Here is a 26,073-nt window from a genome sequence, read left to right on the forward strand (position 1 = left end):
TGTAGACCTTGTATATCAATCACATGTTGTGGATATTGAGGGATTAACGACTAGAGTTGATCTCTTATTTCTTAGTATTGTCGTTTTCGACGTGATCTTGGGTATGGATTGGTTGTCTCCATGTCATGCTATTCTGAATTATCATACTAAGATCGTGACATTGGCGATGCTAGGGTTTCCATAGATCGAGTGGAGAGGTTATCTAGGTTATGTTCCTAGCAGGGGATTTCTTATTTGAAGGCCCAACGGATGGTTGGGAAGGGATGTCTATCATATTTGGACTTTGTGAGGGATGTTGGTGCCGATACCCCTACTATTGATTCTGTTGCAGTGGTACAAGATTTTCCGGATGTGTTTCCTATATACCTGCTAGGCATTCCACTTGACAAGGATATTGACTTGGTGCCGGGCACTCAGCCCATTTCTATTCCTCCGTATCGTATGACACCATCTGTGTTGAAGGAATTGAAAGAGCAACTTCAGGAACTTCTTGATAAGGGGTTTATTATGCCTAGTGTGTCTCCCTGGGGTGCACCGGTTCTGTTTGTGAAGAAGAAGGATGGTACTATGCGAATGTGCATCGACTATAGGCAGTTGAACAAAGTTACAATCAAGAACAAGTATCCTTTTCCACGCACTGATGATCTATTTGATCTGCTTCTGGGAGAGAGGGTGTTCTCTAAGATTGATTTGAGGTCTAGGTATCACCAGCTGAAGATTCAGGACTCGGATATTCTAAAGACAACATTCAGGACCCGTTATGGTTATTATGAGTTTCTTGTGATATCTTTTGGGCTGACCAATGCCCCAGTAACATTCATGCATCTGATGAACATTGTATTTCAGCCTTATCTCGACTCGTTTGTCATAGTATTCATTGACGATATCCTGGTGTACTCTCGTAGCTAGGAGGAGCAGTCCCAACATTTGAGGATTGTGTTGTAGTAGCTGAGGGAGGAGAATTTTTATGCCAAGTTCTCCAAGTGTGAGTTTTAGCTTAGTTCGGTGGCGTTCTTGGGGCACGTGGTCTCCAGCGAGGGGATTAAGGTGGATTCAAAGAAGATAGGGGCGGTTCAGAGTTGGCCCAAATCCTCACCCATAGAGATTCAGAGCTTTCTTGGCTTGGCCGATTGTTATCGTTGCTTCGTGGAGGGTTTATCGTCTATTGCATTGCCTTTGACCAAATTGACCTAGAAGGGTGCTCCTTTTAGGTGGTCGGATGAGTGTGAGGAGAGCTTTCAAAAGCTCAAGACTACCTTAACCACAACTCCAGTTCTAGTTTTCCCTTCAGCTTTAGGCTCTTATACATTGTATTATGATACTTCTCGGATTGGTAATCGGCGTGTCTTGATGCAGGTGGTAGGGTAATTGTTTATGCTTTGCGTCAGTTGCATCCCCATGAGAAGAACTACCCTGTTCATGATTTGGAGTTGGCTGATCGGTTCCAAACCTGCACTACTATAGAGTAGCAAGGATGGTCGATGTAGTTTTACCCAACAAAGGTCGTGATCGAATCCATAGGGAGTTAATCGGTTTGGAGTTAGGTTTATATCTGAGTAGAGATGCGGGTTTTGCTCTTAATTGTACTTCCACAAATGGTTGTTTTGTTTTCTACTTCTACTTTTATTTTGTAGTATGCAATAGTTAAAACTAAGTACAATATTTTTGTTGGTTGTTTTCAAAGATTTATAGGTACTAGGGTAATGACTTCCACCTAGGTGGATATCTAATGGGTAGCAAGAATCTAGGGCAATCATATGATTAATTGGGGTCGCAATCTAGCTATCACACTTGGGTACTCACTCTATACCTCTTGGTAGTTTGAGTGATTTTACCCAATTTGGCTTTCTCAATTCCAAATGGGTATTCATACAATTCAAGTGATTTAAGCTCAAGTCGGGTATTACTATCTCTAGGTTTAACCCTTTAATTGGGGCTATCAATTTCCTGAGTCACCCTAATTCCTTGTTAGCCTAGTTTTCGTAGACTTAGTCCCTCTTTCTCAAGTAGAGACCAAGTCATATAGGCATAAATAAGTGTTTTCAACCACTAATTCAATAGTTCTAGCAAGAACTAGTCTAAAAGTCACTAACCCATACACATTCAAGCCCTAAAATCCAAGACCCATCAAATACCCACACTAGGGTTGGGTCACAACCCTAGCTATGGATTTAACTACTTATGAAAATAGCAGAAATCAAAGATAAAGAGAAGATAAAATTCATAATGCTATATTAAAAGATGAAAAACTAAAATTATAAGGTAAATCTTGTACAAAATTGCCCAAACAGGTAAAATTAGCCATCTCACGTACTCAGCAAAACATAACATAACCTAAAAATGTGAAAAGGTCTATTTATACTAGGCTAAAATTTTCAGACAAAAATTCCATTGCGGAAGTTTTGCGGCCGCGTAATTCACCGTGGCTGCACTCTTGCTTTCGCGGCTGCGTAATATTGAGCGCGGTCTGCGTTTCTTCATATCTGAGACTGAATGGAACTTGTTTCGCGGAGCGCGTAATTTTTACCGCGTCCTTGTGAGAGCCTTCCGAGGCCGTATACTTGTGATGCGGTTTGCACTTAACATTTTTGACCCTTTTAGTGAGCTTTCTGAATCTAGGCAAACACGGACAGTGAAATACCAATAGTGGCCGCGGTAGTATATTCGTAGCCGCCAATTTCCAACGCGTTCCGCACCCATGACTGCCCAAAATCCACCTCTCTGATTCTCCCTTTTGCGGTCCACGAATTCATGACCGCGTCCGCTGTGATACTTTTGCGACCGCACTTTTCTATCGTGGTCTGTGTTCTACAGTCTTGGTCCAGCCTTGGTCTTTCTTCAAGTTTTGACTCCTTTATGAGTTGATCATGGCCACTTTGGCTCATTATGAACAATCCTTGTAAGCAAGTATATTATGTTAGTTTTCGGGGATACCTTTACTCATTTAAAGCCCAAAACACAAATAAAAAGAGAGAAAATAATAGTCAAAATCCTCACTTATTATTGGCTACCATCATTTATGCAATCAAGATTTGGAGGCACTATCTCTGTGATTTTTCTCGTGAGGTATTTACAGATCATCGAAGCCTCCATCACTTGTTCAAGTAAAATGATCTAAATTTGAGGCAACGGAGATGGTTGGAGCTATTGAAGGACTGTGATATTACTATTCTGTATCATTTTGGGAAGGCCAATATGGTGGCCAATGCCTTGAGTAGAAATGCGATGAGTATATGTAGCCTTGCATTCATTCCTATTGGTGAGAGACCTCTTACAGTTAATGTTCAGGCCTTGGCTAACCAGTTCGTGAGGTTAGATGTTTTGAAACCCAGCCAGGTTCTAGCTTGTGTGGTTTCTCGGTCTTTCTTATTTGATCGCATTAGAGAGCGCCAATATGATAATCCCCATTTGCTTATCCTTAAGGACACGATTTAGCACGGTGATGCTAGGGATGTTACTATTGGTGATGATGGGGTGTTGAGGATGCAGGGTCAGATCTATGTGCCCAACGCTGATGGGCTACGTGAGTTGATTCTTCAGGATCCCCACATCTCACGGTATTCCATTCATCCGGGTGCCGCGAAGATGTACCAAGACTTGAGGTAGCATTATTGATGGAGGAGAATGAAGAATGATATAGTGGGGTTTGTATCTCGTTGCCTAAACTGTGAGTAGGTAAAGTATGAGCATCAGAGACCAGGTGGATTGCTTTAGAGGCTTGAGATTCTGAAATGGAGGTTGGAGTGTATCGCCATAGATTTTATAGTTGGGCTCCTATAGACTTCGAGAAAGGTTGAATTGTGGATCGGTTGACCAAGTCTGTGCACTTTATTCCAATTGGAACTACCTATTCTTAAGAGCGGTTGGATGAGATTTACATCCGCGAGATTGTTCGCCTTCACTGTGTGCTGGTGTCTATCATTTCAAATCAGGGCACGCAGTTTACATTGTAGTTTTGGAGAGCCGTGCAGTATGATTTGGGCACCCAGGTTGAGTTGAGCACAACATTTCATCCTAAGACGGACGAAAAATCCGAGCGTACTATTCAAATATTAGAGGATATGCTATGTGCTTGTGTCATAGATTTTGGGGGTTCTTGGGATTAGTTTCTGAAGCTCCTAATCTTTGACTACGACAACAACTACCACTCAAACATTTAGATAGCTCCATATGGGGCTTTGTATAAGAGACATTGTCGATCTACAGTGGGTTGGTTTGATCAGGGGGAGGCTAGGCTATTGACTTGCTTTAGGATGCTTTGGATAAGGTTAAATTGATTGAGGTTCGGCTTCGCACGATGCAGTCTAGATAGAAGAGTTACACCAATAGGAAGGTTCGTGATGTTGCTTACATGGTTGAGGAGAAGGTACTGTTTAAGGTTTCACCCCTGAAGGGTGTTATGAGGGGTATATTGGGCCGTTTGAGGTGCTTTAGAACATTGGAGAGGTGGCTTACAAGCTTGCCTTGTCGCCTAGAATGTCGAGTGTGCATCCAGTATTTCATGTTTCCATGCTCTAGAAGTATGTCGGCGATCCATCTCATGTTTTTGATTTCAGCACGGTTCAGTTGGATGGTGATTTGATTTATGATGTAGAACGGGTGGCCATTTTGGGTCGGCAAGATCGAAAGATGAGGTCCAAGGACATAGCTTCAGTGAAGGTGCAGTGGAGAGGCTACTTGGGAGATCAAACGGTAGATGCGGAGCAGATAACCATGTCTATTTTAGACTCCAGGTACGTTTCTAGACTCATTGGAGGACATATGTTTGTTTAAGAGGGGGAAGATATAACGACCCGACCGGTCGTTGTGAGAGTTGTAGCCTTGTTCCCCCATTTACTGCTAATTCTATGCTTAATTATTATTACTTGACTTGTTGGGTTAGTTTGTTCGGGTCCGGAGAGGTTTCGGAATGAGTTGAGACACTTAGTCTTAAGGTTGGAAACTTAAGTCGAAAAGGATAACTGGATGTTGACTTATATGTAAACGACTACAGAATGGAGTTTTGATGGTTCTGTTATCTCCATTGGGTGATTTTGGACTTAGGAGCATGTCTGGATAGTGATTTGGAGGTTCGTGGTTGATTTAGGCTTGAAATTGCAAAAGTTGGAAATTTAGAAGTTTGACAGAGAGTGGACTTTGTGGTTACCAGGCTTGGATTGGGAATTTAGGAGTTGGAATAGGTCCATTGTGTCATTTGTGACTTGTGTGAAAAATTTGAGGTCAATCGAACGTGATTTGGTAGGTTTCAACATCGAATGTAGAAGTTAGAAGTTCAAAAGTTCATTAGGCTTGAATCGATGCACGATTTGTGGTTTTAGCGATGTTTGATGTGATTTAAAGGCTCGACTAAGTTCGTATCATGTTTTACGACTTGTTGGACAGTTAACAAATCGAATTTGGAGTTTGAAGGAATGTTGAAGCACCAGGTTTGGTGCAATCACACCTGCGGAGTTGTGATTTCAGGTGTGATCTTGCAGGTGCGAGGGGGGGAAGGGGGGAACGCATATGCGGCCTGGAGTTGAGCGTGCAGTTGTCGTAGGTTGTAATGATCCAACTGGTCATTTGAGAAATTGCGTCCGGTTCGGCAGTTTGAGGTTACGAGTAGCTTCATATTATGTGTATCAACTTGCGTGCACAGTCCGGACGTGAAACCGGAAAGCTTTTATGTAAAAATATGAAAAATATAGTAATTTCTAGAGTTAAAATTTGGGTTTTAGTTGACTTTGGTCAACATTTTTGGTAAACGGACCCAAATTTGTGGTCCGATGATCTCGGGAGGTCCGCGGTAAAATATGGGACTTGGGTGTATGTCCGAAATTGAATTCCGAGGTCCTTAGCCTTAGAAAATAATTTTTGAAGAAAATTGTTGTGCTGGTTTTTAAAGGAAATAAAGAAATGAGTTTATGTTTGAAATCGTTTGTATCGGGCCTCTATTCTGGTTCCGTAGCCTGGTATAATTTTGTTATGATATTTAAGTCCTATTTGTGAAATTTGGTGAGAGTCGAAATTGATTTGACGTGATTTGGACGTCCGGTTGAAAAGTTAGAAAATCATGAGTTTTGAGGTTAAATTTATACTTTTTGATGTTATTTTGATGATTTGTTCGCACGAGCAAGTCCGTATGATGTTTTTAGACTTGTATGCATGTTTGGTTTGGAGCCCCGAGCGCTTGGGTGAGTTTCAGATAGGTTTAGGCTATGTTGCGCTTGTATTTGGATACTTTAGTGTCGTTTCTTCAAGAAACAATGATACCCCATTGAGCAAATAAGATCCAAATTCAGTTTTTATTGAACCATTAGATCCGTATAGAAATTACGGATCCATAGGAAAAAGAATCATCGAATTTGGACATCGTATGAGGAAGTTATGCTCATTCTCGTGTCGGAAAAAATTGCTGGTTTCTGGTGTGGTCACAAATGCGAACTTTTTCATCACAATTGCGATGCCTGGATCGCAAATGCAAACTTTTTGTCGCAAATGCGACTTCTGCCAGACGTGCCTTGTTCACAAATTGCACGGGTTCGCAATTGCGAACCCTGGGTCTCAAATGCGATATCTGAGGCCTGTTAAGTGAGATTTTTGACGGGATTGTCACACATTTTTCAATTTTCTCAAACCCTAAACCTCCATAGGCGATTTTCCAAAGACCCAAACTTCTCCAAATCATTGGGTAAGTGTCTCTAATCAATTTCCGACTATATTTTATGATTATAACTTAGATTTAACATCAAATTCATGAGAATCTAATGGAAAATTTGGGGAAAAAATTATGAAATCTTTCAAAAATGTAAAATGATGATTTGAATGACCAAATGATATTGGAATTAGATAATTTTTATATGGGTGAACTCGTAGCAGAATGAGTGTTCGGTTTTTGAAAATTTTGTCGGGTTCCGAGGTGCGGGCCTGGGGAGTTGACTTTTTTCAAATTGTATAAGAATCATAGTTTTGTCAATTGAATTGTTTTCTCTTTCATTATTTGATGTATTCAAGTTGTTTTTGGATAGATTGAGCCGAGCGTTGATGAATTGGTAAAGGAAAAGCTAAATTGAGTATTGAATTGGCCGGATTGTGGTAAGTATCTTGCCTAAACTTGTGTGGGGGACTTCCCTTAGGATTTAGTCTTCTATGCTAATTGTAGTTCGTGCATGCGAGGTGATGAGTGTGTGCTCGGACTTATTTGTGGGAAATTTGCCTCTAGGGTTCTTAGGTCCTTATGTTCATTATGTGGAAAGTATCCCGTTATGATTGAGTTTTCTAATTGCTTAAATTGCCTATATATACTCCATATGATGTTGTTAGCTTTCCTCTAATTCTTATGCGTTACTTGACATTTAATTGCCTTAATTGCCTTAATTGAAGTGATTGCCTTCCTTATTGTTTTGATACTTCTTGATTATGAGTTCCTCTATGACTTCGTGCAAATATGTTACATGTCCAATTGTTGTTGTGACGACTCGACCAGTCGTCTCATGAGTTACCGCTCCGTTATACCCATTTATGCTTCTTTATGCTTTGTTTATCCATGTTATGTGGTATTAGGTTGGTCGGATCGAATCCAGAATGATTTTGGTAAGGTTTGAGACACTTAGTCTCTTATGAGGCAGCTTAAGTTTGAAAAGTCAATAGGATATTGACTTATGTGTTAGAGGGCTCGTATGTGAGTACCGATGGTTCGATTAGCTTCGGGAGGTGATTTGGGACTTAGGAGCGCGATCAGAATGAGTTTTGGAGGTTCAGAGTAGATTTAGGCTTGAATTGGCGAAGTTGATATTTTGGCAATTTTCGGTTGGAAGGCGAGATTTTGATATAGGGGTCAGAATGAAATTTTGAGAGTTGCAATAGTTCCATTGTGTCATTTGGGATGTGTGTGCAAAATTTCAGGTCATTTGGACGTGGTTTGGTTGGGTTTTTTTATCAAAAGCAGAATGCGGAAGATTTTGGAAACTTAGGCTTGAATCCGATGTGTTTTGGTTGATTTGATGTTGTTTGAGGTGTTTTGAAGATTGGTACAAGTTTGAATAAGGTTTTGGGATATTTTTGTTCCTTTGGTTGAGGTCCCGGGGGCCTCGGGTGAGTTTCGAAGGGTTGAACAGATCATTTTAAGTTGAAGAAAATTACAGAATTTGGTTTCAGCTGTTGAAGGTATTTTACTCTTTGCGTTGGAAATTTAAGCATTCGCGTTCGCGAGGAAGGCTACGAGTTCACAAAGGTATAAGTGGTTGTACATGATCGAAGCCTACTCTGCACTACTATTAAATAGCAAGAGAGGGTCGAAGAGCTTTTACCCGATTTAGGGTCGGGATCGATTTCCACAGATAGCTAGAATTTGGAGTCGGGTATCTATCTAGTTTAGAGTTGCGTATGTTTTCCAAATTACACTTCTATACATTTTTGGGATTTTTTTTACTTATGCTTTTATCAAACTACAATGGTAAATGGAACTAGATTAAACTAAAAGTTAAACTAAAGCGGGTTGTTCAAATGGTTTAAAAGGCACTAGGGTAGTGACTTTCGCCTAAGTGGCCAATTGACGGATACTTGAGTCTAAGGCATGATTGACATATTTGGGGAGTATTATATAACCGTTGCACGATTTTATCCACTCTACACTTCTCGGTGGTTCGAGTGATATTGCCTGAGTTGACTTTCTCTAGACCAAATGGGTATGCAAATTTGCGCAAACAATCAAGGTTTAAGTCGGGTATTACTCTCTCGAGGTTTAACCCTTTAATTGGAGCTATTAATCTCTTGAGTACGCCCCAATTCCTTGTTGGACCAATTTCAGAGACTCAAGCTCTCTTTCTCAAGAAGAGCTCAAGTCAACTAAACACAAACTAGTGTTTGCAACCACTAATTCAGCAATTAAACATGAAATTAGCCCAAATATCAAACACCCATAGTCAATCTAGCCCTAAAACATAAGACCCATCAATTACCCACACTAGCGTTGAGTCACAACTCTAGCTTATGGGTTTAGCTACTCATAATTGAAGAAGAAAAGCAAGAAATAGATGAAGAACAACTCATATTAATTAATTACTAAGATAAACAATAAGATTCAATGTTGAAATGTAGATAAAATTGCCCAAAATAGCTAAAGACTTCGAACCCACGAGCGCAACTACAACTAAAAACTATCTGATACCCTAAAAATGGGAAAAGAAGCTATTTATACTAAGCTAAAAAATATGGACAAAAATACCCCTGCGGGGCTAGTGCGGACCGCACAAAATGGTGTGCGGCCGCACTAAGGCTCTGCACTTGAAAACCCATCTTTCTGAACTCAGGCACTATGGACCACAGAGAATGGACTGCGGCTGCGACGACTTCTAGTGCGGCCCGTATGAAATGGAGTGCGGACCGCATTGGCTTGAAACTCAAAAGTTGGCACTCTCTGATCCTTCTTACTGCAGACCGCACTAAATCGAGTGTGGTCGCATTGATCCTAGTGTGGACCGCACAAAATCTAGTGCGGCCGTATTGCCCTTTTTGCCTGAATGCCACCTCTCTGAACCTCCTTGTGCGGACCGCACAGAATGGTGTGCGGCCGCATTCGACCTGTTTTTGCCTAGGCTTTGTCTTGTCTTGGTACTTGTGCCAGTTTCACTCCTTTTGAGCTAATCTTTGATATCTTGTCATTTTGTTGATCAAACCTACAATCAAGCACAACTTGTGAGCCTTTTAGGACTATTTTGTTTGAATTTCTAATCAAAATATAAGCAAGAAGGAGTATAAAATGCATCAAAATCTCTAGTTATCAACTCCCCCAAACTTAAGCTTTTGCTTGTCCTCAAGCAAACAAAATAAGACCCACCCTTTAAGAGAACATCCAAGAAAATTTCAGCTATCCTAAAGTAACCTCATCTAGCATCAATTGGGACTAACAATTTCCCTCAATACAAATGAATCATTAACAACTTTTACTCTTTGAAACTCCATGGATTAATTGTGACACAAGAGCATCAAGAATTGACTCAACACATCAAAGAACTTTTTCTATTACTTTGGTCATTGTGGAACCCAAACTCACACACCCTCAGCAAACCTCACCTTTAGAATAGTGACACTCAGAACGAGGTTATTGGAAATCCACTCATCTCTCTCAAGAAAAAGTCACAAGTCCGGCTCTAAGTACCATATGCTTGCCCCTTATGTGAGTCACCACTAATGTAAGCTTCATTCAACTCAAGATCATATAGGGCTTTTGTGGAGACATTGTGAAGGCTTTTGGTTTAGGGTAGGAGATGTTTGGTCTAAGTAGGTTCCATCTTCCCTTAAGCACTTCTTTTGTTTCATTTGGCACACATTCACTTGACTCTTTGAGTCATTTCACTTCTTTCTAAGGGGTTAGAGAGACACACTGTCACTCTTTCTTATACATTTCAAACCTTTTCTCCTTTTCTTCAACTTTCCACACCTTTCATTCATTGCTTTTCTTGAGTGCCTTTTTATTCTTTTTCACATTGAACATTCTTTTTATCTTTTTGCTTTTCTTTCTTTTTCATTGCCTTTTCTTTTCTTCATTTTTGTGCCTTTTTACCACTTTGTTGCAATCCTCGTCTCTCCCCCCAAACTTATGCTTTTGCCATGTGCTAAAGGAAAGATCGGGTGCCAAGAAAGAGTATCTTTTAGAATGAGTATAGGCTTGTATTATGGGTCTTGAAGGGAAAAGGTCTAAGGCAGAAAAGGGTTGACTAGGGATCTTATAATTGTTAGGTTATGGAAGTGTTCAAGCTATCATTTTGACCAAGGAGCGCCTATAATCATGTCTCAAGTCAAAATTCACTTAGGATTTTGCCTCAACAAACATTCAGGGCAAGTTCTATACCAATGGCTCGAGACTTGGACTTGTAATGCAATTACTCACCACACAAGCTATGAGGTCGCTAAAGACATATAGTCGGGGCCCACAATGACCTTAGATAATATTTGAGCACACACTGGTCCCGAAAAATCACTTGATGATTATCTGTCAACAAAAGAGTCTCAAGGTCACGACTTTCACCATCCTAAACACAATAATTTGTTTTTGACCATAAGATCAAAGGCAAATGTGCTAGGCCAAGTGAAGATTTGATTGAGGCACCCTTAACTACTAACTACTAACAACAAAAAGAAAAACGGACTCAAACCCTTAAGAAGGTTGTCATGCCATCCATCATTGGAAAGAGCCACCCGGTTCACACAAAACTCCACTTTTGGAAAGAACCGTGGCATTAAGAAAACCAAAGGCTTATTGCAAACTTTCAAAACAAGTATCTACGAATCATAAATAAGAAGCTAAGAACGAAAAGTTGCGAAAAGTAAAATGAACATATACAAGAGGGGATTTGTCGAATATATAATAGATGAGATGAATATATACAATGTAGCATAACTTTATATACAGACCCAAAGTAAAATAAAAGTGCGATAAATGTAATGAAATGTTAAAATTATATACAACCCAAAGATGAAAAGATAAAAAAAGCATAAAAAGTATTGAATATATATACAATCATCCTAATGAATCCATAAAAGTAGGGCATACTCCCTCAAATGAAAGCTGGCATTGTCCTCAATGCCAACTAAACTAAATAAAGCACCAAAAAGAGAAAGGGAAAAAGGATATAGGGACTCCCTATGGACTGTCTGTCTGGATGGGCTCCTGAGTGGTCCCCGGGTCCTCACTGTGCTCGGGAACCTCAGACTGGTTCCCTGTGGCCTGCTGTTATGCTGCTGGGACTTGGGCCTGGATAGGCTCTTGAGGTGCATCCTGTAGCTAACTGGATGAGGCCTCCAGTGGGTCTGCCAACTGGATGACTGCATCGTCCGCTCTGGGGATCATTATCTTCCTCTTGGGAGGACTTTGGGACTACTCGGGTTGGGGATGAGCTGATGGTACTAGGTTCTGTAGCAATAAGTCCAAAGGCAGATGATCTGCCTTCATTCTATCAACATCAACCCTCAGCGCCTTTACGGACTCCTTGGAAGCCCGTGTCTTCCTCAACTTCTTGTGCTCCTTAGCAAACTCCTTGAGAGCCTGGCTGTGTGAAGCAACTGCATCTGTGAGCACCTTTTGAGTGTCGAGGATCTAAAATCTCCTTGAGAGCATCCTCTATGAAATGGGGGACCTGTGGAGGTGGAGGTGCCAACTAAGCCTCTACTGTGGTAGTGAGTGTAGACAACTTGGATGACGCAGTCTGCATCCAGTTGTTGATACTGAGAAGAGCATGGCTCAGTCGATGGGCAGTCGCTGGACAGGCACGGGAAGAAGAGATCTCTGGGTCTGCTAAGGTGGATGGTTCAGGAGGGATATCAGTGCAGGTGGAGGCAGGCTGAGCAGGAGCCACTACCACAAATGGCTCTTCAGACTGACTAGTTAGAGCAGTAGCTGTTCCCTTGAAGTTCTTGCTCTTGGGGTTATCATCCCCCCGCATGCTGTACCAAGAAAATGGGGCCTTCACTTTGACCTTGATGTCGAATGACCTCTTTTCAACTTTTAGGTCTCGGAAGTACATAGTCAGAAAACTGGGGAAATGGTAGTTTCTGTCATGCTCACTGCCCACTATTGTGATTATCCTAGACATAACATTTCCCACATTAATTGGGTACCCCGCCATGATCGAAGCCACCAAAACTGCCCGTTGAAGAGGGAGGGAGTTGTCATGAGTCGTGGGGTCCAACATGCTACATACAAATGTTTCCCAGTCCCTTGCCTCGAAGTTCAAACTATGTCTCAGAATCTTGATGCCCGCAGTCAACTAGTAGGGGGTGGTACCTGTGATTGCTAGATACTGTGCCAGCTAGGGACGGACTTCCTCGCCCATTTCCATCTTTGCCATTAATAGTGACTCATCCTCTGCATCAAAGCCAAGGTAGTCATTTATTGTTTTTCCATCAATCAGCACCTTTTAATTTTGCACCTTGGTTGCTTTTGTGCCCTTTTTGATGTGGGCAACATTGGTGTAGAATTCCTTGACTAATTGCTCGTTGGCATCTACACATTCACCCAGAAAGTACTCCAAGTTAATTCTCTCCCTAAATTGCTTCCTCACATTGGGGTTGTGAGGCAGTAGATCTCTATCAACAAAACTCCGCCCGGGGATTAATTTCCTCACCAGCCACCATTCCCTGAATTTGTGATACGCTACCTCACTAACAAACTGGTCTTGTCACACCTCCGGTTTCCTAGTTCTAGCAATACCCCCCATCTGAGGTTCACCCCCTTCTCCAACTACTTCTTATTCTCCTACTTCCTTCTCATCACCTACTACACCCTTTCCAGATAATGAAGTTGTGGGAGAGGTGGAGTAGTCATCCCCACCACCTTCAGCTAAGCCCTCAGACGACGCAGAAGACACATTTACTGACACTTGGGCAGTGGGGGAAGTGGGAGGAGTGTCTCTTAGTATGTTTCACTCCGGCCAGTCAGGGATGTATTCTGGGATTGAGTCTGAAGACATCTCCCGGGAGGGCTCGTACTCACTCCTATATATGTCAATGGACCTATCAACAACTTTAATCATCTTCCTCATGTTTTTTTATGTTTTGCCGGGCTTGAACAGTCAATCTTACCATTTTCTGTTTCCCTCCCCGGGAGGATTCTCCTCTACCTGGTTGTTTAGAGATTTTACCTCGTTGTTTCACCATAGTCTTCAAACAAAATCAAATGAGTTTGTTAGTATTAGTAGACAGTTGAAAGCAGTGTTGCAGACTATTGCAGAAATCATGTAGTGCAGACCGCACAAAATAGTGTACGGTCGCACAGGGGTCATTGTGGAATGTACATAATGGCCATGCGATCCGCACAGAGGTGGGGTTCAGATTACCCACTCTGTGTATCCAGAAAGTGCGGACCGCACAAAAGGTAGTGCGACCGTACAAGGACTACTGTGGTCCACACAAAATGTAGTGCGGCCAAAGTCCCCAAAGTTCAGCTTTCAGGACTTTCATCAATGCGGTCCACACAAAATTATACTGTAGACTGCACACAAGCACCGCGGACCGCACAGAATTGACCGCGGTCCGCATTGAGTGCCCAGCTGTGGCACTAAGTTAGGGTTCATAATAATTTGATTCTAAGCTTAACTTTTCACCTAAGTAGTGTCCCTACATGTTTGCCCAGTGTATTTAACTATCTAAGTCTATTCTAATCAAAAGATTAACTATCCTAACCTAGCCAATGGAAGAAACTAAAGGAATAAAAGAGTAATAGACAAGTAAAACAAAAAAGGAAAAGAAAATAACGAAATTAAAGCAATTAAAAAGAAGTAGATTTACCAAATGTGAGATGAAAAGATGACAATTAGTTCCGAACAATTAATTACAAGCAAAAGGGGTTGATGAACAGTGATTTAAGGGTTTAGAGAATCAAAGGTTCGAAAAGTGTAAATGCTGGGCCTCAGGTACTATTTATAGAAAAAGTCCTGCAGCCCAGCTTACCTACCCCAGTGCGAACCGCACAAAATAGACCGCGGTATGCACTACATAGCCTTTTCAAGTTTTACACAGGCAACCCAATGCGGTCCGCACAAAATGACATGCGGCCGCAGTGGTCCACCGCGGACCGCACAAAATGTACTGCGGCTACGGTGGCAATCTTCAGAGAGTTGGACATTTCCTCCTTCACCAGTACTGTCCGCACTAAATGTAGTGTGGCCGTATCACAACTTCAAAGACCTGAACACTTATTTTTCCACTATGTCCTGCACTGCATCCACACAATCCTGTAACATCGCACAACTAGTTAGCCCAAAAATCAATCCTACACTATAATGAAAATCAAATAAAAACAAGAAGAAAAACAAATGGGTTGCCTCCCAAGAAGCGCCTGATTTAACGTCGCGGCACGACGTATGTTACCATCACATCATTTGAAATGAAGAAGGGCCACCACGTGGCTGTTATCAATTTTTCCCAAGTAGTGCTTGACCCTATGCCCATTCACTCTAAAAACTTCACCATTTTTGTTCTTTAAATCAAGAGCACCAAACGGGGTTACACACATCACTTCAAAAGGTCCACTCCATTTTGACTTGATCTTTCCAGGAAACAGACGTAACCGAGAGTTGAAAAAGAGAACCAAATCGCGTACTTTGAACTCCTTTCCACGAGCATATTTATCATGAAGGTACTTCATCTTGTCCTTGTATAAAAATGAACGAGTAGGCATGGAATCAGAATTTATCAAGTTCATTAAGCTGCTCCACACGAAGATTGGCTGCAACATCCCACTTAAGATTTAACTTCCTCAAAGCCCACATGGACTTGTGCTCTAACTCGACCGGTAGATGGCAAGCTTTCCCAAATACCAACCGATATGGAGACATACTAATCGGAGTTTTGTAAGCAGTCCTATAAGCCCATAGAGAGTCATCCAACTTCTTTGACCAATCGATCCTATTTGTATTGACCGTTTTTGACAATATGCTTTTGATTTCCCTGTTGAAGACTTCAACTTGACCACTTGCTTGAGGATGATAGGGAGTAGAAACTTTGTGATTGACACCATACTTTGAAAGCAAAGTGTCGAAAGCTCTATTGTAAAAATAAGACCCCCACATCACTTATGATTGCACGCGGAGTACCAAACCTTGTAAAAATGCTTTTCTTGAGAAATGCAACAACACTCTAGGCCTCATTGTTGGGCAAAGCCACAGCTTCAACCCACTTTGAAACGTAGTCAACCGCCACAAGAATGTAAGTGTTCCCACAAGAGCTAACAAATGGGCCCATGAAATCAATGCCCCACACATCAAAAATATCAACCTCAAGGATGGTATTGAGAGGCATCTCATCTTTCTTCGAAATTCCACCCACTCTTTGACATTCATCACACCTCTTCACAAGTTCACTTGCATCTTTGTACAAAGTTGGCCAATAAAACCCACAACTAAGAACTTTGGAAACCGTCCTCGCCCCGCCATGATGGCCACCATAGGGAGAGGAATGACAAGCCTCCAAGATACTCAATTGCTCTTCCTCCGAGACACACCTTCGGATCACCCCATCCGTGCAAATATTGAACAAGTACGGCTCATCCCAATAGAAATCCAAACTATCCCGCTTAAGCTTCTTCCTTTGGTTAGAAGAGAGCTCACAAAGGATTATACCAGTCACAAGGAAATTAGAAACATTGTCAAACTATGGCATATCATTCATCGACACCGAAAGAAATTGTTCGTCGGGAAATGAATCATTGATCTCTAGGCCGTCACGAGGCCTTCCTTCCTCCTCCAAGCGGGACAAGTGGTCCACCACTTGGTTATCACTACCCTTCCGGTCCACAATCTCCAAATCAAACTCTTGAAGCAACAAGACCCATCGCATCAATCTAGCTTTGGAATCCTTCTTTGTCATCAAGTACCGGAGTGCGGCATGGTCAGTATGAATAATAACCTTAGCACCCATAAGATACGGCCGAAAATTTTCCATTGCGAACACAATAGCCAAAAGTTCTTTCTCGGTTATCGTGTAGTTCATTTGACCATCATTCATTGTCTTACTCGCATAGTACACCGGATAAAATATTTTGTTCACTCTTTGACACAAAACCACCCCAACCGCAACATCGCTCGCATCACACATGAGCTCAAAGGGTAAGCTCCAATTAGGCGTGGTAATGATAGGAGTGGTAGTCAACTTATGCTTGAGAAGTTCAAAGGCTTGCATACATTTTTCATCAAACACGAACTTAGCATCTTTTTCCAACAACTTGCACAATGGATTCACTACTTTCGAAAAGTCTTTGATAAATCTCCAGTACAACCCCGCATGCCCAAGAAAACTTCTAACTCCCTTGACAGATGTAGGGGGAGGGAGCCTTGAAATCACTTCGATCTTTGATTTATCCACCTCAATGCCATGTTTCGAAATCTTATGCCCAAGAACAATTCCTTATTCCACCATAAAGTGGCATTTCTCCCAATTGAGGGCAAGATTGGTTTCTTCACAACGAGCCAAAACTCTATCAAGATTCTTCAAGCACCCATCAAATGAATCCCCCACAACACTAAGGTCATCCATGAACACCTCCAAAATGTCTTCCACCATATTGGTGAAAATGGCCATCATACACCGCTGAAATGTAGCCGGTGCATTACACAACCCAAAAGGCATCCTAGAGAAGGCAAAAGTGCCATATGAACAAATGAATGTGGTCTTCTCCTGATCTTCTGGAGCAATCAAGATTTGGTTGTACCTAGAATACCCATCCAAGAAACAGTAGAAGGCATGCCCAGCAAGTCGATCTAACATCTGATCAAGAAAAGGCAAAGGAAAATGATCCTTGCGGGTCACTTTGTTCAACTTGCGGTAATCCATGCATACCCTCCAACCGATAACAGTTCTTGTAGGAATCAACTCATTTTGTGAATTTGTAACCACGGTCATGCCACCCTTCTTTGGTATACATTGCACCGGTGAAATCCAAGAGCTATCAGAGATGGGGTACACAACCCTGGCATCCAACCACTTGATCACCTCCTTTTTCACAACTTCTTGTATTGCCTCATTCAACCTCCTTTGATACTCCAAGGAAGGCTTTGCATCATCTTCCAGAATAATCTTGTGCATACAAAATGCGGGGCTTATCCCCCGAATATCAGCTAAAGTCTATCCAATTGCCTTTTTCCGCTTTTGAAGCACCGCCAATGTGGCATCAACCTGCAGGTTGGTAAGACAAGAAGAAAGAATAACTGGCAAAGTAGAATTTGAGCCTAAGAACTCATACCTGAGGTGTGGAGGCAGTGGTTTCAACTCCAACACTGGAGGCTCCTCAATTGAAGGTTTTGTTGGTGGAGTCTTTCTATTCTGGAGGTCCAAAGATAATTTCCTAGGCTCATAAGAATTAGAGCGCATTCTATGTAAAACATTCACACACTCCACCTGGCTTGCATCCTTATTGACATCACGATTCAATAGTACGGCCTCCAAATTGATCATTGCACTAGTGTCATCAATTATCACTGCCGTGACGAGGTCAACAAAAGAGCACACCTCGGTACTGTTAGGCTGCTTTATTGATTTGCACACATGAAAGACCACCTTTTCATCACCCACCCGAAAGGTGAATTCCCCTGCTTCCACATCAACCAATGCCTTCCCCGTAGCTAGGAAAGGGCTTCCTAATATGATAGGAACGTCATAGTCCAGCTTGCAGTCCAAGATCGCAAAGTCAGCTGACAAGATAAATTTGTCCACCCGGACAAGCACATCATCAATAATACCCAATGGTCTCTTCATTGTTCTATCTTCCATTTGTAATCTCATAGAAGTCAGCCTTGGCTGCCCGATACCCAAAGTCTTGAAAACAGAATAGGGCATCAAATTGATACTAGCCCCCAAATCACATAGAGCTTTAGCAAAACCCCCACTCCCAATGGTGCAAGGAATGGTGAAAGCACCGGGATCTTCAAGCTTCGGGGCCATTGAATGCATTATAACACTAACTTGGTGAGTCATCTTTATAGTTTCACAATCTATAAAACACTTCTTTGTGACCAAGTCTTTCATAAATTTTGCATAACCCAACATTTGTTCAAGATCCTCCACCAAAGGCATATTAATGGACAAGCTCTTTATCATGTCAATGAACTTTTTAAACTGATTCTCACTTTTTGTCTTCGCGAGCCTTTGAGAATAAGGTGGAGGTGACCTTGGCAAAGGAGCCTTGGCTTTTGGCACAGCCGGCTCCGGCATGTCTATTATGTGTTCCCTAGACGGATTCACATCATTTTGAGTTTCCACCTCAATATCTTGAATATCAATACTCACTTCTTTGTTCACATTTTTATCAACCGTATCTTCAACTACCAAAGGGACTTCATCTTCTTGCAACTCAACATCATCATCCAAGATTTGCTTTTGTTTGGAGGCATTCACATCACCGCCTCTCCCACTTCTTGTTGTAACAACTATAACATGGTTGTTCCCACTCTTCGGGTTCACTACTGTATCACTTAGTTGAGCACCCTTAGGGAGAATATTTAAAGATTGTGAGATTTGGCCTAACTGCACCTCCAAGTTTCTGATAGAGGTATTGTGGGAAACCAACTGAGCATCCAAGTCCGCATTCTTCTTCATCATCTGTTCGAACATCATTTCAATTCTACCAATATCATTGCTAGAAGAACTAGGACTTTGGGATGGAAATGGGGGTGGATTGTTCAGTTGTTGGTACATTGGGGGTCTTTGAAAGCCTTGCCCCCAATTTATTTGGTTTCCGTTGTTCCATCCACCTTGATTGTTATTGCCACCCCAATTGTTGTTATTACCATTCCAATTCCCCTAGTTGCTCTGATTGTTATTCTGATTGTCCCAGTTGTTGTTTTGGTTGTTGTTCCCCCAATTACCATTGTTTTGTTGTTGATTGCCCCAATTGCCTTGAGGTCTCCATTGTTGTTGGTTGGAAGAGTTGCCTCATTAGCCTTGATAATTATTCACGTATTGAACCTCTTCACTTTGTTCATTATAACCATCATTTTGAAATCCATCACAGTCATCGTCAAATTGCTCAGAATTCCCTTGGTTTTATTGCCTTCTTTTGTTGACAAGCATATTGACACCCTCCATGGCATTCACTTGGCGAGGATTTTGGACTTGTTTCAACTGTGCCTTTGCCAATTGGTTCCTAGTAGTTGTCAGCTCAGCTATAGCTTGCACATGATCATGTAATTCCTTGTACAAATTAGTGACCGTGGGGTCACCTTGAGGCACATTGGCTCTACTTTGCCATGGAGAAGAAGTGTCATCCATCTCGTCAAGTATATCACATGCCTCATCATATGACAACTTCATAAATTTTCCCCCGGCAAGTTGGTTCACTATGCATTGGTTTGTGGTGTTAATACCCCAGTAGAAAGTTTGTTGGATCATAGCCTGGGTCATGTCATTGTTGGGGCATTCTTTCACCATTGTTCTATAACGCTCCCAAATCTCATGCAAAGGTTCCATGGGCTCTTGCTTGAAGGACTATATCTCATCCCGCAATGCCACCATATGCCCCGGTGAGAAGAATTTAGCAATGAACTTATCCGCTAACACATCCCAAGTAGTGATAGAATGGTTGGGAAGTCGCTCGAGCCAATCCAATGCCTTCCCCTTAAGTGAGAATGGGAAGAATCTTAACCGGAGAGCATCCTCGAACACATTAGTTTTCTTGCTCCCCCAACATGTATCCACGAACCCCTTGAGATGTTTGTAAGCATTTTGATTTGAAGTGCCCATGAAGTACCCACGCTACTCTAGTAAAGTCAACATCACATTGGATATTTGAAAATTGCCCACCCGAATTCGGGGTGGCACAATAGCATTTGCATAGCCTTGGTTTGGAAGCACTCTAGGAGCCACTCTTTGAGGTGGCGGAGGAGGGTCTGGAATATTGTTATTATCATCCGCATTGGCCTGGCGGCCTCTACGTTGTCCTTGAGGTACAAGAGGCACCTCATCATCTCCGACATCATCTACCTCCTCCCCCGCAATCACATTTCCAAGAGGGTTATTAGCGTTGTTCGTTGCCATTAGGTACCTGAGTCATGACACAAACAAGTTAGTAACAAAGAAGGAAAGAAGAACAATACACAAAACTAACTAAATAGATAGCCAAACCCATTAGCTCCCCGGCAACGGTGCCAAAAAGTTGATCGAAGCCTACTCTGCACTACTATTAAGTAGTAAGAGAGGGTCGAAGAGATTTTACTCGATTTAGGGTCGGGATCGATTTCCACAGAGAGCTAGAATTTGGAGTCGGTAATCTATCTAGTTTAGAGTTGTGTATGTGTTCCAAATTACACTTCTATACATTTTTGGGGTTTTTATTTTACTTCTACTTTTATCAAATTACAATGGTAAATGAAACTAGATTAAACTAAAGCGGGTTGTTCAAATGGTTTAAAAGGTACTAAGGTAATGACTTTCGCCTAGGTGGCCAATTGATGAATACTTGAGTATAAGGCATGATTGACATATTTGGGGAGTATAATATAACTGTTGCACAATTTTACCTACTCTACACCTCTCGGTAGTTCGAGTGATTTTGCCCGAATTGACTTTCTCAAAACCAATTGGGTATGCAAATTTGCGCAAGTAATCAAGGTTCAAGTCGGGTATTACTCTCTCGAGGTTTAACCCTTTAATTGGAGCTATCAATCTCTTGAGTACGCCCCAACTCCTTGTTGGACCAATTTCAGAGACTCAAGCTCTCTTTCTCAAGAAGAGCTCAAGTCAACTAAACACAAACTAGTGTTTGCAACCACTAATTCAGCAATTAAACATGAAATTAGCCCAAATATCAAACACCCATAGTCAATCTAGCCCTAAAACATAAGACCCATCAATTACCCATACTAGCGTTGAGCCACAGCCCTAGCTTATGGGTTTAGCTACTCATAATTGAAGAAGAAAAGCAAGAAATAGATGAAGAACAGCTCATATTAATTAATTACTAAGATAAACAATAAGATTTAATGTTGAAATATAGATAAAATTACCCAAAATAGCTAAAGACTTCAAACCCACGAGCGCAGCTAAAACTAAAAACTATCTAATACCCTAAAAATGGGAAAAGAAGCTATTTATACTAAGCTGAAAAATATTGACAAAAATACCCCTACAGGGGTAGTGCAGACCGCACAAAATGGTGTGCGGCCGCACTAAGGACCTGCACTTGAAAACCCATCTCTCTGAACTCAGGCACTGCGGACCGCAGAGAATGGACTGCAGCCGCGGAGGCTTCTAGTGCGGTCCACATGAAATGGAGCACGGACTGCATTGGCTTGAAACTCGGAAGTTGGCACTCTCTAATCCTTCTTACTGCGGACCGCACTAAACCGAGTGCGGCCGCATTAATCCTAGTGCGGACTGCACAAAACCTAGTGCGACCGCATTGCCCTTTTTTCCTGAATGCCACCTCTCTGAACCTCCTTGTGCGAACCGCACAGAATGGTGTACGGCTGCATTGGGCATATTTTGCCTAAGCTTTGTCTTGTCTTGGTACTTGTGCCAGTTTCACTCCGTTTGAGCTGATCTTTGATATCTTGTCACTTTGTTGATCAAACTTGCAATCAAGCACAACTTGTGAGCCTTTTGGGATTATTTTGTACGAATTTCTAATCAAAACATAAGCAAGAAGGAGTATCAAATGCATCAAAATCCCTAGTTATCAGTGCATCGCGTTCGCGGCGTGTCACGTTTGCATAGATGAAAATGGGCAGCTAAACTTCAGTAGATTTTTACTCATCACGTTCACGAAGGTTAGTCTGCGCAAAGCATCGCGTTCGCGATCACGAAAGAGGAAAATTGGTCAAAGTTATTTTGTTCTTCGCGAACGCGAGGCTTTGACCGCGTTCGCGAAGAAGGATTTCAGGTCTGGGCAGAAGGTTTAAAAGGTCATCTTGTCCGCGATTTTGGGGTTTATTTCTTCCATTGTTGGTCATTTTTGGAGCTTTTTAAAGGGGATTGAAGAGGGATTCAAGGGGAATCACTTGGAGATAAGATTCTTTGACTTAAAACTCTATTCTAATGTGAATTTCACCTAAATAATCATGGAAAGTAAGCCAAAAATTGAAGAACTATGGCTTGGAAACTTAGACCTTTGATTGAGAATTTGAAGAACCATTTGAGGTTGGATTTCAAAACTTTTGATATGTATGAACTCGTGGGGAGATAAGGAATCTATTGATGTAAAAATTATCGAACTCCGAGACGTGTGCCCGGGGGTCAGGTTTTGGTAATTTCGGGATTTATGTCATATATTGATTATTTTCGCTTAGAATTTGTTCCTTTAGAATATTTTGACGCCGTGATTCTGATTTTGGATAGATTCGACGTGAGTGGAGGCCAATTCGAGGGTAAAAGGTGTCCCGAGCTAGAGATTTGATCGGTTCTAGGTAAGTAATGATTGTAAATGATGTTCTGAGGCTATGAAACCCCGGACTTGCACATCATGGTGCTATATTGAGGTGACACACACACTTGATGACGAGCGTGGGGTTGTGCACTATTGGGGATTGTGACTTGGTGCATCCCAAACTACTATTTTACTGCGTATTTGACTGAAATCTATTTGCTATCATCATGATTTGGGCTGAATGCCATATTTGGGCCTTGTGCCAACTATTTGAACCCTTCGGGAAATTTTATTGATATTTCCTCACTATTTTGACTTTATATTTGAACTCAATCATGTTATATCTCACTATTTTCATACTCAGCCATCTTTACTCTATTTTAACACTTAAATGATTTTTCAAATGATAATTGGGCTAAGAATCACTATTTTACTATTGCCCGAGTGGCTTGTGAGGATTTTGACTAAGTAAGGCCGAGGGCCTATGTTGTGAGAAAACATTTGATATTGATTATGAGGTCGAGAGCCTGAATTATGTATGACACAAGGTGGCTTGATTGATATGAGGCCGAGAGCCTGGTGATGATTCCACAAGATGGCTTGATATTACGCTTGGGCCGTAAGGGGCCCCTCCAGGAGTCTGCACACCCCCAGTGAGCACAGGTACCCATTGTGATGTGAGATTGAGCCCGAGGGGCTGGTATTATTCTAAGATGTTGCCCGAGGGGCGAATTTATTGATACTGTGCCCGAGGGGCGAACCTTTATGTGTTTATTTTTCATAATTGACTGTCAATTACTTGCTTAATTGTTGAAAAAGGCATTTCATGAAGTTGAATTTGAGTTAAAGGATTTTTACCTATATTTTACTAGTTTACTGTTTTTAATGGTTTTACTACTTCATTATAGCATGCTTTTTGCCTTACGTGATTTCCTGCTTTCAATCTTTATTTATAATTATTACTCACTGAGTTGGAGCACTCACTTTACTGCCTGCACCCTATGTGCAGATTCAGGCGTATCTTGTCCTGCTCCCGAGTACTGATCATTTCCGGCTCAGGCGGATCCGAGGAGTCTCTAGCTAGCTGTTGGCATTCGCATCCTGGAGCTCTTCCCTATCTTAATTCTACATGTTCTTGGTTTTTTGTATTAAACTCTGTAGTTTGATTTGGAGTATTCTGTTTTGTTAGATGCGCATGACTAGTGACACCCAATATCGGGCTATGTTGGGGTTATTTTTCCTCGAATTGTGCTATTAACTGCTTAAACCTTGGTTTATTTGATCATGCTTAGACTGTGTCTTAATGCTTAACTATTAAATACTGAAATGGGTATTGTCGGCTGGCCTTGTCTTCATGAGAGGCACCATCACGACCGGGTTTGGGGTTGTGACAAGTTGGTATCATAGCCTAGGTTACATAAGTCTCACGAGTCATGAGAAGGTTTAGTAGAGTCTTGCAGATCGGTACAGAGACATCTGGATTTATCCTCGAGAGGCTGCAGAATCTTTAGGAAAAACTTCATATTCTTGAAATTCTTGTCGTGCGAATTTGTTGATCCAAGTACTACACTTCTATTATTCTATTCTCTCATAGATGGTAAGGACACGCGCTACCGGTCAGGATAGACGACCACCAGTACCACCAACTATGGCCACTAGAGGCCGAGGACCGCGACCGTGGTCGTAGTAGGGGCAGAGTAGCAAAGGCAGCACCTGCAGATCCACCAGCTGACCAGTTCAGGATCAGATCCCAGTTATGGACGCTCCAGTAGCACCAGCTCAAGCACCAACTGTGCCCATTGTGATTCCAGGTGTTCAGGAGGCCTTGGCTCAGATCTTATCCGTTTGCACTAGCCTAGCTCAGGCGGTTTCAGCCACTACAACCCCAGCTACTTCTTAGGCTAGGGGAGGCAATCAGACTCCATTCGCTCGCACACCTGAGGAGGTCGTGCAGGGACTTCAGATGCCGGGGGCACATCCAACCCAACCGGTTGCAACTGCTCAGGACTATATAGTTCCTGCCATACCGGAGGATGAGCAGCGTAGGTTGGAGAGGTTTGGTAGACTGCAGCCTCCGACCTTCAGTGGTGCAGAGGGCGAGGATGCCTAGGGTTTATTAGATAAGTGCCAGAGGATGCTTCGTACAACGGGTATTCTGGAGACCAGTGGCGTCACTTTTACTACTTATCAGTTTTCTGGAGCTGCCTTCACTTGGTGGGAGGCTTTTGAGAGGCGTAGGCATATTGGTACAGCACCCCTTACCTGGCAGCAGTTCTCCATTCTCTTTCTGGAGAAGTATGTATCGCAGTCTCGTAGAGAGGAGCTACGCATGTAGTTTGAGTGGTTGCGTCAGAGAGAGATGACTATGAAGCAGTATGCAATGAGGTTCTCCGAGTTAGCTCATCATGCTATTTGGTTGGTTTTGACAGATAGAGAGACGATTAGGAGGTTTGTTGATGACCTCACTTATCAGTTTCATATTCTCACGACCAGGGAGAGAGTGATTGGTGCTATCTTTGAGGATGTTGTGGATATTTCCCATTAGATTGAGTCCGTTCATCGCCAGGAGCATGAGGAGAGGTAGGACAAGAGGCCTCGAGGGTCTGGTAGTTACAGTGGTACTCCTTCGAGAGGTCAATTTTAGCACGGCAGAGGCCGTCCATTCAGGCATGCTTAGCCAGCTCGCCTAGGTTAACATGGGGTGTCATCGGGTCATGGTCCTCACAGTTATCATCAGGGCCAGTCATTACTTAGTGCCCTTCTATCTCAGAGTTTGTCCCGTGCTCTATCAGTTCAGGGCTCTTCTATGCCGAGTGCATCTGCCAGTCTTACTGGTGCAAGGGGTTCCCTTCAGTCCCTTTCTCCAGCACCTGGGAGTTATTATGAGTGTGGTGAGATGGGTCATATATAGAGGCAGTGCCCTCGCCATCTTGCGAGTTCATCTCAGCAGAGGGGTCAATTATCGGCTTCATTACCACATGCCCAACCAGCTAGGGGTGGAGGCCAATCAGCTATGGGCCGCCCCAAAGGGGGAGGTAGATCAAGTGGTGGTCAGGCCCGTTTCTATGCACTTCCATCTAGATCTGATGCTATTGCTTCTGATGTTGTCATTACAAGTATTCTTTCAGTCTGCCATAGAGATGCCTCTATATTATTTGATCCCGGTTTCACCTTTTCTTATGTTTCATCATACTTTGCTTGTTATTTGGGTACACCCCATGAGTTTCTTGCTTCACATGTTT

General features: G+C 42.2%; 1 protein-coding gene across 1 annotated transcript; it reads right to left on the minus strand.

Moving 5' to 3' along the window:
* Positions 1-12,788: 12,788 nt before the first annotated feature.
* On the minus strand, positions 12,789-19,167 carry LOC138880780 (uncharacterized). Its single transcript, XM_070160956.1, has 4 exons — positions 18,436-19,167; positions 18,046-18,270; positions 14,947-15,205; positions 12,789-12,844 (listed from the first exon to the last, which is right to left on the minus strand). Exons 1-4 carry the CDS (start codon positions 19,165-19,167, stop codon positions 12,789-12,791), a joined length of 1,272 nt encoding a protein of 423 aa, XP_070017057.1.
* Positions 19,168-26,073: the final 6,906 nt, after the last annotated feature.

The sequence above is a fragment of the Nicotiana sylvestris genome, chromosome 11 (assembly GCF_000393655.2).
Source record: "Nicotiana sylvestris chromosome 11, ASM39365v2, whole genome shotgun sequence".
NCBI classification, from domain to species: Eukaryota; Viridiplantae; Streptophyta; class Magnoliopsida; order Solanales; family Solanaceae; genus Nicotiana; species Nicotiana sylvestris.